Raw genomic sequence first — 10,517 nt, forward strand, 5'->3', positions numbered from 1 at the left:
TGATCGGTCGTGTAAGCTGGTGGGAGGAGGCTCAGACCCAGCTGTCTATTATATATAGGAGAGCTCTGTACGCATGGCTCTAAACCAATTCCAGTTTGTCTTCCAGGTTAATATTTGAGATACGGTGAGCGGACATCTCCAGAATGAGACTGGCGCTGCTGTTAGTGCTGGCCACCATGGCGGTTTTCTGCCACTCAGGTAAGTTCTGCTGTCTCTAATCCACCCCTTTGCTAATGAATCTGCGCAGTCCTTCAAGACTCGACCACGGTGATTTATGGTCATAAGACCCTTCTTTCCAATTCTTTTTAATTTGCTCTTCAGCTCTACCTAGTATGAACCTATTGAACCTTTAAGAGCTTGAAAGATACAGCTTATGACAGCAGGAAGGTGGTCAGACACGCATGGCTCTGGCAGTGACGAATTGCAATGTAAACGTGAACTTAGCAACGAGAATTTTTAAGAAGTGCTTTAGTGAATTGAGGGGGCTGTAAAAGGGCATTTACCATCAGAAAGTTGCTCTTCAAAGTAACGGAAGGGAAAAAAAAGAACAGACTTTTCAGTTCAACTCTTGAAATTAAAAAGAAAAACAAACAAAAACAAGACACAGGAAGAATCCTTAGACTGAACCCCTCCTTCTCACCCCCTTTTCCCTTTTGAATGTTACATCATTCAAACGAAAGCACTGTTTTAAAATGCAGTCAAGAGTAAGACCTTCTGGGTGACAACCAGGTCTCAAAAATATGGAGCAAGATGTTCGGCGACTTTCAAAATAAAGCGTTCAATTAAAAAAATTTACATAAGGCAGCGGGTGCTTTCCGCTTTCAAGCTATTCACCAAGTTTGCCAATGGTCCCATCTCTTCTCCCCTAAAGACAGAGACGTATTTTAAACCAGAGGCGCCAAAAAATTCTCCTGTGAAATTTCTCAGCACAGACAACTTTTGAGTTAACTGTGCAGGGACAGTATCGCTGAGGGTTTCGGACGAGCTCAGGAACTCCAGTAGCACAGTTACACCCCGCGTCCAGTTGTCCTCGCTCCAAGGCCTGCATAGTTGCTGTAAATACTTGAGCAGTAAAATAACTCATATAAATATTTTGATTTTATTATGGCATTTCAAACTAGTTTGGTTCATTGCAATGTTGCCCAACTCGGCTCTTTTCTACTTTTTATTCCAGCTACAGCTGTCGCTTGCCCAGCGCTCTGGAATGCGGCCGCAAAGTTTCTCTACGGGTCCGTTCAGGATTATGTGGATGCCATAACTCCATTCGCCCAGACACCCATTATGCAAGCAACTGAACGCCAGTTAAAGCAATGCGTGCAGGACTCGGTCACAGACAAGACAGCTCTTGCCTTTTTAGTGGTAAGTTCTCTCTTCTCACTATCAAAGACTGAAATCAGATTCAAAAATATGAGGGTGTTAGGCAAAAGGAGGTGGAAGTGTTTTAAGCTGACCCTTTTAAAGCTGGTTGGATACAGAAATGGTGGTGGTGCCTAGGTTACAGAGGAAGGGTATACATGTTGTATACTAAACACAAAATTTTTTTAAACACCTTGATCGGTTCCAACCAAATTTGACAGCAAAGTGGAGGCTTTGAATATGAAGATAATATGAATAACATAAAAATATTATTTGTATTTTTGTTCTTCTTGTAAGCTTTGTTCTAAATCTTTGTTTCAGACTCAGATAATTGCCTTATGCTAAGGGCACCATATTCTAGGGATCCCTTATCCTTAAGGAGCTGGGAGGACACTAAACATCAATGACATCTGCCAATACCCACCTGCCGACAGCGAAGAACTACTCACTGAATATCTTCATTTTCTTCTTCTTCTCTCTGATTAGTGACTAATCACTATAAATTATCTACCAACCTCCTATGATGTTTTCCTGTTGCTTACACTTTGTTTCAATAAACTAAACGCAATTCAGCCTCACGTTCGTCTTTTTAGGTTGAAGACAGCATTTGCTTTCAGAAATGATGTAGTAAAATCATTTCAAATACGGATAGTTTCATTCCTGCTGTCCCAGCTGGAGATTTGACTCAAACTTATAGCGCGGCAAAACCAATCTGTAAGCACAAGGCTACGGTCACAATATCTGGGCCAGATCCTCAGTGCTGGAGGAGATGGGGAGCTTTTAAGGATGTTGCTGTCCCTCTAACAGAGAGGTCAAAGCAACTGAAATCAGAGCTTTTGTCTCTCAGCTTCCCTGTAACATTAAGATCATGATATAGATCCCTCTGTAAAGCATCAAAAAATACAGAGCACCACCTGAAAATTCAGACCGGGGCAGGGGGATCTCCCATCGCTAGCAACGCAGTTATGACTTCAGCGTACGTTTATTCACACTTGGAAAAGAAGAGAGGTCATTTCTGTTTCATTTGTTAAATAAGGTGTGAAACCCTTTCTGCTTACTCAGAATTCTTATTTCTGAGGAACCCTTAAAAAACAAAAGACACCCCAAAACCCCCACTGACTTAGCTGGGAGAAATTTTAAAACGTGCTCGATCTGCAATTATTTTCCAACTTTCCTTGTGGGACCTAGAAAACACACACAAGAGAGTCTGCATGGTTTATTCTTGCACCTTAGGAAAAGGCCTTTTGTGTCTTTATTTGCAAGGACAAACTCCTAAAGGGGGCACTACACTGGTATTTCTAACCTTTGCTAACTAATAGCTCCTAATAACAAACTCCGTTTACTAACGCCAGGCCCAAATCAGCCTTCCTGGTAAAAAAGTAGCCTAAGGAACGTCTGGGAAATAAGAAACCTAATGGTAATTCTATACATTCAAATGTACATGCAACATAAGAACATGACGATAATTGATAGGTTTTAGGACCTTCAGGGTCTTTGCCTCTTTGCATGTTTGGACCTTGGGGATATTCAAGGCGGTGGAGAGCTGTGCTGAGGGGGTCACGGAGTGCCGCCAGGTTCTAGAACCACCGTGACGCCTGTGTGATGCAACTGTGCGTTTCCACGGCTATTTCGCGTTCCCCCTCCCTGACGCCGTTTGGGAGAGGAAGCCAATGCTGTAGAGTGAGAGCAGACAGGGTTGTCCCTATCCGGGTAGACTTCATGGGACAGGAAAGGTGAATTATTTATGCTGTGTTTTAGGATAAATGATTAGCTACGCTGTACCTGAGAGGAGTTTCATCCCTATACTCAAAGTACTTCTGTAACAGGAGAAATTATTTCAGACTGTTCTTTCTTAGTGGCCAGAACTTATGTTGTGGCAATTCTCCTCCTCTCTCCCCCTTTTAGGGGCAAAGCCAGCATACAAGGTGCACAGAGCAAATTAACTAGCCAGGGCTGAGAAAAGCACAATTCGATTAGCCTTCGGCTGCCCTTTCTGCTACACTGGAAGGAAAAACATGATAGAAAAATTTCAGCTGATTAAAAACAATATGCCTTTCTYTCCTGGCCCTCTTAACTCCAAGTAATTGAGGTTAGGAAGTAAAGGCGCAAGACAGCAGACTTGTCCTCAGACAAATAATCCTCATGCGCATGAACAGTCCTCTTTGTTTCAAAGTGTTTGAGGGCCCATGCGTTCGTTATTTTACATTCAGATTTCTGTAACTTTGGGAAATCCACGGTGCGGGAGAGAAAAAGCAGTAGCTTTGCTTCTTCTGAACGCCAATTTATCTAGCTTGCGGATTACCAGTAGTGCATTTGAGTGTATTCTGCTCTGAAAAGCGTTAACGGCCCCAAACGTGGAAGCGTGCAATGCTTTCTCCCTCCACCCCTCCACGCAGGGGCAGTCACGGTGAGTTCACCTGAGCAGTTCAGCAGCACAAGCAAGACAAATAAGCATGCCAAACGCAAATAAGCATGCTAAGCCCTAAGCAGCAGTTTTGTACTGCTAAACTGCTAAAGAAACACAGTCATAAACCATATTGTGTTAGGCATAGTGCAAAACAGGAAGGGGGGGGGGAAAAAGGCAGCTCTTCCTGGACCCCAGTAAATATTAAGACAAGAGGCGAAGGATGGATGCAGACAGGTGAATTGGAAAGAGCGAAAACAGTATCGACGAGGATGACAGGCAGCAATCTCAGCACATCAGCAGGATAACTGCTATTGTACTTTTGCCGGCAGAAAAGGGAAGCTGTAAGGGACCAGTGTAATCTCACGAACTTCCGTCACACCGTGGAAGATACGGAGGCAAATACCTGGGAAGGGAGGCAGGGATTTCAAACTCAGGTTTTCCAGGGATGCTCGCTCACGCTCGCTGCTTCAGAAAAAAGACCTGCTCACACACCAATGCTAAACTAACCTGGCACAGCGCAGAAATGAGGGGAAGCCTATCCTGGACCTCCTACTTGCTATTCCAGCACCTCTTTGGTCCACCTTGCTGGTTAGAAAAGGCTAGGAGGTGCGGCAGGATCTCCACAGGGTACAGCAGGATCGTTATTAAATGCTGTATTACTGATGACCTACGGAAAAGCAGCGTTACAATGAGTATCAGAGGAGAAAGGACCTTTCCTAGTACAATGCAATATTCCTGGGAGCTACCAAGGGTGGGATTTAGCTGAATATCAAGGCACCGTTTAGAAAGATATTCAGCTGGCCAGCCAGGCGATGTTGAATTTAGGATGTGGAAGAGCCACCGAGACTCCCCTGACTGCTTAACTACATCTTTCCTGACTGCGATTGGAGGGTAGATGCCACGCTGACATGCGGATACTTATATTTAGGCRTCAAAAATCTAACTGAATCTCGCCCCAAAGCCGAGAAGCTGTCTTCAAGCACCTGGAGATTTTACAGATCAGGTATTTTTTTATAGGACAGAACTCAGATGATATGGGACCAGGCTGAGAATTTTTTAATTGAAACGCAAAAGAAGAAATAGAATCCTGCTTCTTTCCAAAAAAACCTGTTTGTAACTCTTCTCCTCTTTCCTTAGGCTTTGCAGTCACTTCCCACCATGCATCGAGCCTGGGTGGGGACCTGGAAACCCCATCACCCGCGGGGCCCCATAATGGCCCAGTTCACTAGCCCGGGACCCAAGTACTCGATCCCAGGGACAACAGGTAAAGCAGCTAGAAAGTCGTGCAGTGCTTTTAGTAAATTAATGGTAAAATCAGCTAAAAAACAATTAAGTAATTTAATAACTCATTACAACACAGAAAAGGTGGCTAACTGGCATCCACCTAGCACAGAGTTGCTGTACCRTAACCCTTCGTTATTTTAAACACCGCTGCGACACACAGGCTTTGCAGCTTGTCCGTTAAACATTCGGGACGACGGCACGAAGGCCCAATTTGGACGCACGTCTCATCGCCTCTGCTGTGGGGAAGCTGGGATGAATCGGGTTATTTATGATCTACAGCAGTGGTTCTACAGACAGCTAAGGGCAGGACTAACCGCGTATCCCCCTTGCGCGTGAAATGATGCAAAGACATTCAAAGCCCGAAGCTTGTCTTAGATCTTTGTCATCCTTTTCTGTTGCTCCAGCCTCATCCCTTTTCGTTTTTCCTCCATGATAGCATTAAAGTTTCAATCTGTTGGCTAAATATTATAAAAGTAATTTTAAGAACACACAATTTAAAGGGATTTATCCCTGCGGTATTTTCAAACGTTGGTTATTTATTTGGGACCACCACTTTTTATTTCATTTATCAAGCTGTCCTTTGCTACGGGTAGGAGGCTGCTGTTTTTATATCAGTAAAAGCAACTGACAGGGCAGCATTTGTTGGCGATATCCCCCTTTGGGATTTCGGAAAAGCAAAAAAAATTGCCAAAGCATTCTTTACGTTTGCTTTAAGTTAGCTTAGCACTGCTTATGGAGTAAAAATACTTCATAATAATGGAATTCTGGTTATCTCACAATTAATTCCCGAGTGCCTACATTTTTGTGTCAGTCTTTTTTTTTAAATAGCCTCTTTGAACCATGCAGGCAGGAGATTTTTTAAGATTATTTAGCAATGCAGTGTCAAAACCATTTCTGCTTGGAGATGCGCTCCTCTGCACCACAAGGCGCTGTACAGCTCTCTTACACCATGCTTTGAGGGAAAAGTCAAACTCAGAAGATACCTTAGAGCTTTGTCTATTTTTGGAAAGTTCCTGAAGAGCTATTTCCGGTAACACCGATTCAGTGGCTCTCCAGAAAGAGGACAAGCCTTGAATCCCTGTTAGGAGAACAAGGCAGAAGACCAGGCACATTTGCGGTCCTCCTGTGAGGCACGCAGGAGCTGAAGCAAGCAAAATCTGCAAAATCTGCAAAATCAAAGGCACCCCAATGTCCTGGAAGGGGATTTCATGAGGCCAACAGCTCAGACTACTCCAGTTACAAAGGAGCTTAAAATACAATTGCACGTAGGTCTCCTTTCACATGCTTTTTCTTCCTAGGTTACCTGAAACACGATCCTACCAAAAAGCAAGCCCCTGCCTACACATGCAGCAGGGCAAAACCTCCTGTGAAAGAGGGCTGCTCTCCAGGCCCTTGCTACTACGTGGATTCCTCCATGACCAGGACGGGCAAGTACGTTGCTCCAGGATATATTATGTGCGGCCGTCCCAAGGTGACCACGGAGATCACACCTGGGCCAGGTGAGTGACATTTCTCCAGCCATTCCTTCAGGTGAGGCAAATATGCCTTACCGTCATTCTGGGTTTGCAGGGTACAAAACAACCAGTTTGCACCTTGCATGAGCTTTAGATGCTTTCAAACAGAAAACAAAAAGAATCTGAGCAGCAAACAGTGAAATACGAGAAAAACTGCTGCCTAGGATCACAGGCCATGCATGCACGGGGCCTGCCAAGAGGAACAGCAATGCCAGACGAAGCAGCTGGGTGAAGAAAAATCTCCCTGCAGGGCTATCCCAAAAGGAAAGGGCAAGAAGAGCTGGTCAGCAGCTGGCAATTCTGCAGCTGTTATAAAAAGTACCTCCTAGCAAAGCTGCTTATTTGCCTTGAGAAGCCAGAACTTCACTGCTTCTGTCCTCTTCTCCCCTGCCCTAGGTGATTACTTCCTGGAGAAGTCAAAAAAACACATCTATAAATGTGCTCCCGCACACTCCATGTCATTCAGGCACAAGACCATCAGCATAGACAGCACTCCAGGTAAGTGAACGAGGGTGAACACGCGCTTGCAGCCCAAGTCTCCTATAGCGAAAATCCGGTGTTCAACTTTTAAAACCGGGCTAATTCAACATCTACGTAACAGGATGCAACCGTTGCTCGAAGAGCTTTATTTCTGTCTCATAGCTCTATAATTATAACAGTATTTCCATGCTTGCTTGGAAGACAGATGCGACCAAACGTTTTGCATCGCAGCTTGGCTTGCTCTGCAAAGGCAGAGCGAAAGCCTTGCTATGCAAATCCCAGAACGAAGGTCCTCTGCAAAGAGCTTGTAGTCTAAACATGAGACAAGATGAGAAGGAAAAACCTACAGAGACAACAAGGAGCTCTAGGAGACAGTAACGGGAAGGATGTTCACCCAGGACCTGAACACAGTGATGCCTCTGTGGCAAAGTAAAAGTTTGTCCTGGAGGATGGACAAACCAAGTACTTTTAAAAGCTCAGGTCCAGAGGAGCAAGAAGGTATAGAAAAATCCACATTTATGCCAGGTCGTAGTGTGGATTTCGTAGAATCAGTAGTAATCTTACATCAAGGAGAGCTTTCCTGTCAAAGGCCAGCTTTCAGGCAACTAGAAACCACATCAACTTATGCCCTATCCCTTGGTGGGGGCGGAAACCTCAGCAAAATCACGTTCAGAATCCTGGGGCACACAGCCTCACACAGTGGTGAGACACAATCTGACAGAACATGTCTGTGTTCCTGGAGCTGCCCACAACGTATCGCATCAATTGCCTAAGGACCTACACAAAGTCTTCTCTTTGGGTGCAGGCTCTCTTGACAAACGCTCAGTCTCCTCTCTTGGTCCCTAGGTCTAACGTATGCCTTTCCACTGATACAAGCTACGCTGCAGGTTCTCGGGAAATTGGGGTGCACAGGGTGGATGGTTTTAACACAGCCTGGAACATCCAGTAAGCCAGTTAAGGATATCTTATTGCGGTTTCTCGCAGTCCAGGGGCCACCTCACCCCATGCAAGCACTGGCGACTCAGCCTTGCGGGTGCCTACTCTCACTCAGCGTCACGCAAGACTGAGGGATATGAAAGAGGAAGGACACCCTTCCTGCTCCTCCGAGACCTGATGTTTCTCCTGTCCCCTGAGGATTCACACGCGCTCTCTTCCCATTCCTCCCGCAGGCCCCGGCACCTACACAATCCCGAGGGTGATGGGACCGAACACTGTGTACACAACTGCCAGTCCGTGCTATTCCATGAAATGGAGGAGTAAACTTGGTCTCTCTGAGAAAGACCTCTGTAAGGTGATTTACACTTTGACTTCTTTTCTGCATTAGCAACTGAAAGTTATCTGCTCTCTTTGTGGTGGATCCTTTCTTAACATGCAGCTCATCGCAGCATGAGCAAAACCCAAATAATCCAGGTGCACACTGACAGGGTCACAAGGATCCCCTGCCGTTACAGCAGGAGGGGGGGGTCCGCCTACCCCTGCAGACCTTTGCTTTCTAAGAGGCCTCACTAACAGTTTTGATGATGCAAAGCTCCTTCAAGCTTTGGATTAAGCCTAGTCTTTGTATTTAGTCCTTGCAGGTTGAATTCGCATTGCTGAACGCCACTGTGAAGAGCTGGGAGTGGCAATAATGAGGGTGGAGGGAAAAAGAATATCCTCAAAGCAGTTACTGAAATATATTTTAAGCAGAAAACCAAACCTATTATCACAGGCATCCACTCTGAGCTCGCCAGGAACAGGACTACGTATGCCAGGGGCCATATAAACACACAAACGACAAAATCACTGCCCAGGCCTCAACAAGTTTGCAATGGAAGTGGCTGCAGTGTTAAGAGTTACTGCTACATGTATTCAGTAGCAAAGTCTTAAACTCCAGCCTGCCTGCCATTGCCAAATAATTTGCCTTACTGAAATACCTAAAGGGAGTCAAACCTTTGGACAAAATGCGATGTATGTTTTTCTAAGGTACACAATGTTTGTAGATATTTGTATAACAGGAGTTTCACATTATGCCCCAGAGCATCAGCTGAAAGACCACAGGTTTTTTGGATAGGTAGCAAACGCTCCTGTTCCAGATACCATTGCATGTCAAGCGTTGGCGAGGCTCTGCAGGGAGGCTTGTACGAAATATAATGTTAATTAGCAAGGAGGAAAAAGGAAATTGGTGTTATGCAAACTTGTCCTCTGCAGTAACAGTTTCTCAAGATAAAATACAACAAGGTTGTCAGAACTGTCACAGTAATAAGCATATTCCAAAACCAGTAATATTCTATCAGGGAGTTATATTGGGAATGGAAGATATGGAGTACACTGCCAACATGCGAAACGCTTATATTGATAGCAGATTAAAAAAAAAAAAGTGTATTATATAAAGCCTATTTGAAAAAATCCTTTAATTGCAAGCCTTATGTAAGACCCAGCAGAGATCACAGGCTCCCGGTGTTCTGCTGCTGCACATTTTAACTTCCATCTCCCTAAGCGACCGTCCATTTGCAATCTGGCAGCGTGAGGAGGCTCAGAACAGATGCGAAATGCCTCGTGAAATCTCCTACAGGAGATGACAGCTGCTGAAATGCTGAAATATTGAAAGGAAATGTTGACATCTTCTTCTTTTGAGGAAAACAATGTTGAAATTGCTCAACTGTTCCAACCCCATTTCTTTGGCCAGTTAGATGAACTAAGGTAGCCCTCCTCGGAAACCAGGAGGAACCAACACTTCCCATTTTTACCCAACAACTCCACTGACTCTCTTACAGACTCCAGGGCCTGCTACATACCGGAAGACAGAATTGGAGGTATATAAAACGAGAGCTCCCAAGTACACTATGAGAACCCATAGTAAACCTATAGGAGATAAAACAGTAAAACCAGGGCCTGCGGACTACTACGTAGGAAAGGTAAGGCAGCTGGCCATCCTCTCCTTCTTTTCAACGACCATCCTTTAATAATCTCCCCTTCCGCTCAGGCTTTTGAGAACTAAGTAATATTGTAGTATCACAAACTGCAGGATCGGCTTGTTTTAAACAGCTACAACCGGCAAGCATCTTTTTACTGCTTTTTTGAAAGGACTGTGATGCTAAAAAAGGAGAACTGGTACCAGTGGTAAGGATTAGATCCTTCAGTACACTCTCATGCACCGACATTTTTTATATTTTATGTTTTAGCATTTATGTTTTAGTCATATCTGAACCTACAGAGCACATATACAGAAGCGCGGGATGTTACGATCTCATGCACCGACACAAAGAAAGTTTTAAACAAAACACCTCAGTTACTTCCTTCCCTTGTCCCAAATCTTAACAGAGGAACCATAAAGAAAACATCTTTTCTTCTCCACTATCTCAGCAATTAAATATTATTTGCTCATACATCATACGCTCTTCAGGATGATATGCTGCAGTAGGGAAAGCCCTAAGGGAAGTACAAACCACGTAGGAATCAGGCTATCAAACACTGATATGCGGATATTTCAAGGTTAT

General features: G+C 44.5%; 1 protein-coding gene across 1 annotated transcript in view; it reads left to right on the top strand.

The window, feature by feature from the left end:
• Window positions 1-176: 176 nt before the first annotated feature.
• Window positions 177-10,517, top strand: part of ODF3 (outer dense fiber of sperm tails 3) — an 11,391-nt gene continuing 1,050 nt past the window's right edge. The window contains exons 1-7 of the mRNA XM_026082071.1: window positions 177-198; window positions 1,175-1,359; window positions 4,901-5,027; window positions 6,346-6,546; window positions 6,958-7,059; window positions 8,211-8,332; window positions 9,795-9,935. Of these exons, the coding sequence (XP_025937856.1) occupies window positions 177-198; window positions 1,175-1,359; window positions 4,901-5,027; window positions 6,346-6,546; window positions 6,958-7,059; window positions 8,211-8,332; window positions 9,795-9,935 (900 nt within the window). The remainder of the gene's footprint in view (window positions 199-1,174; window positions 1,360-4,900; window positions 5,028-6,345; window positions 6,547-6,957; window positions 7,060-8,210; window positions 8,333-9,794; window positions 9,936-10,517) is intronic.

This window comes from Apteryx rowi, unplaced genomic scaffold, assembly GCF_003343035.1.
Source record: "Apteryx rowi isolate R43461 unplaced genomic scaffold, aptRow1 scaffold_566, whole genome shotgun sequence".
In the NCBI taxonomy this organism is placed as follows: Eukaryota; Metazoa; Chordata; class Aves; order Apterygiformes; family Apterygidae; genus Apteryx; species Apteryx rowi.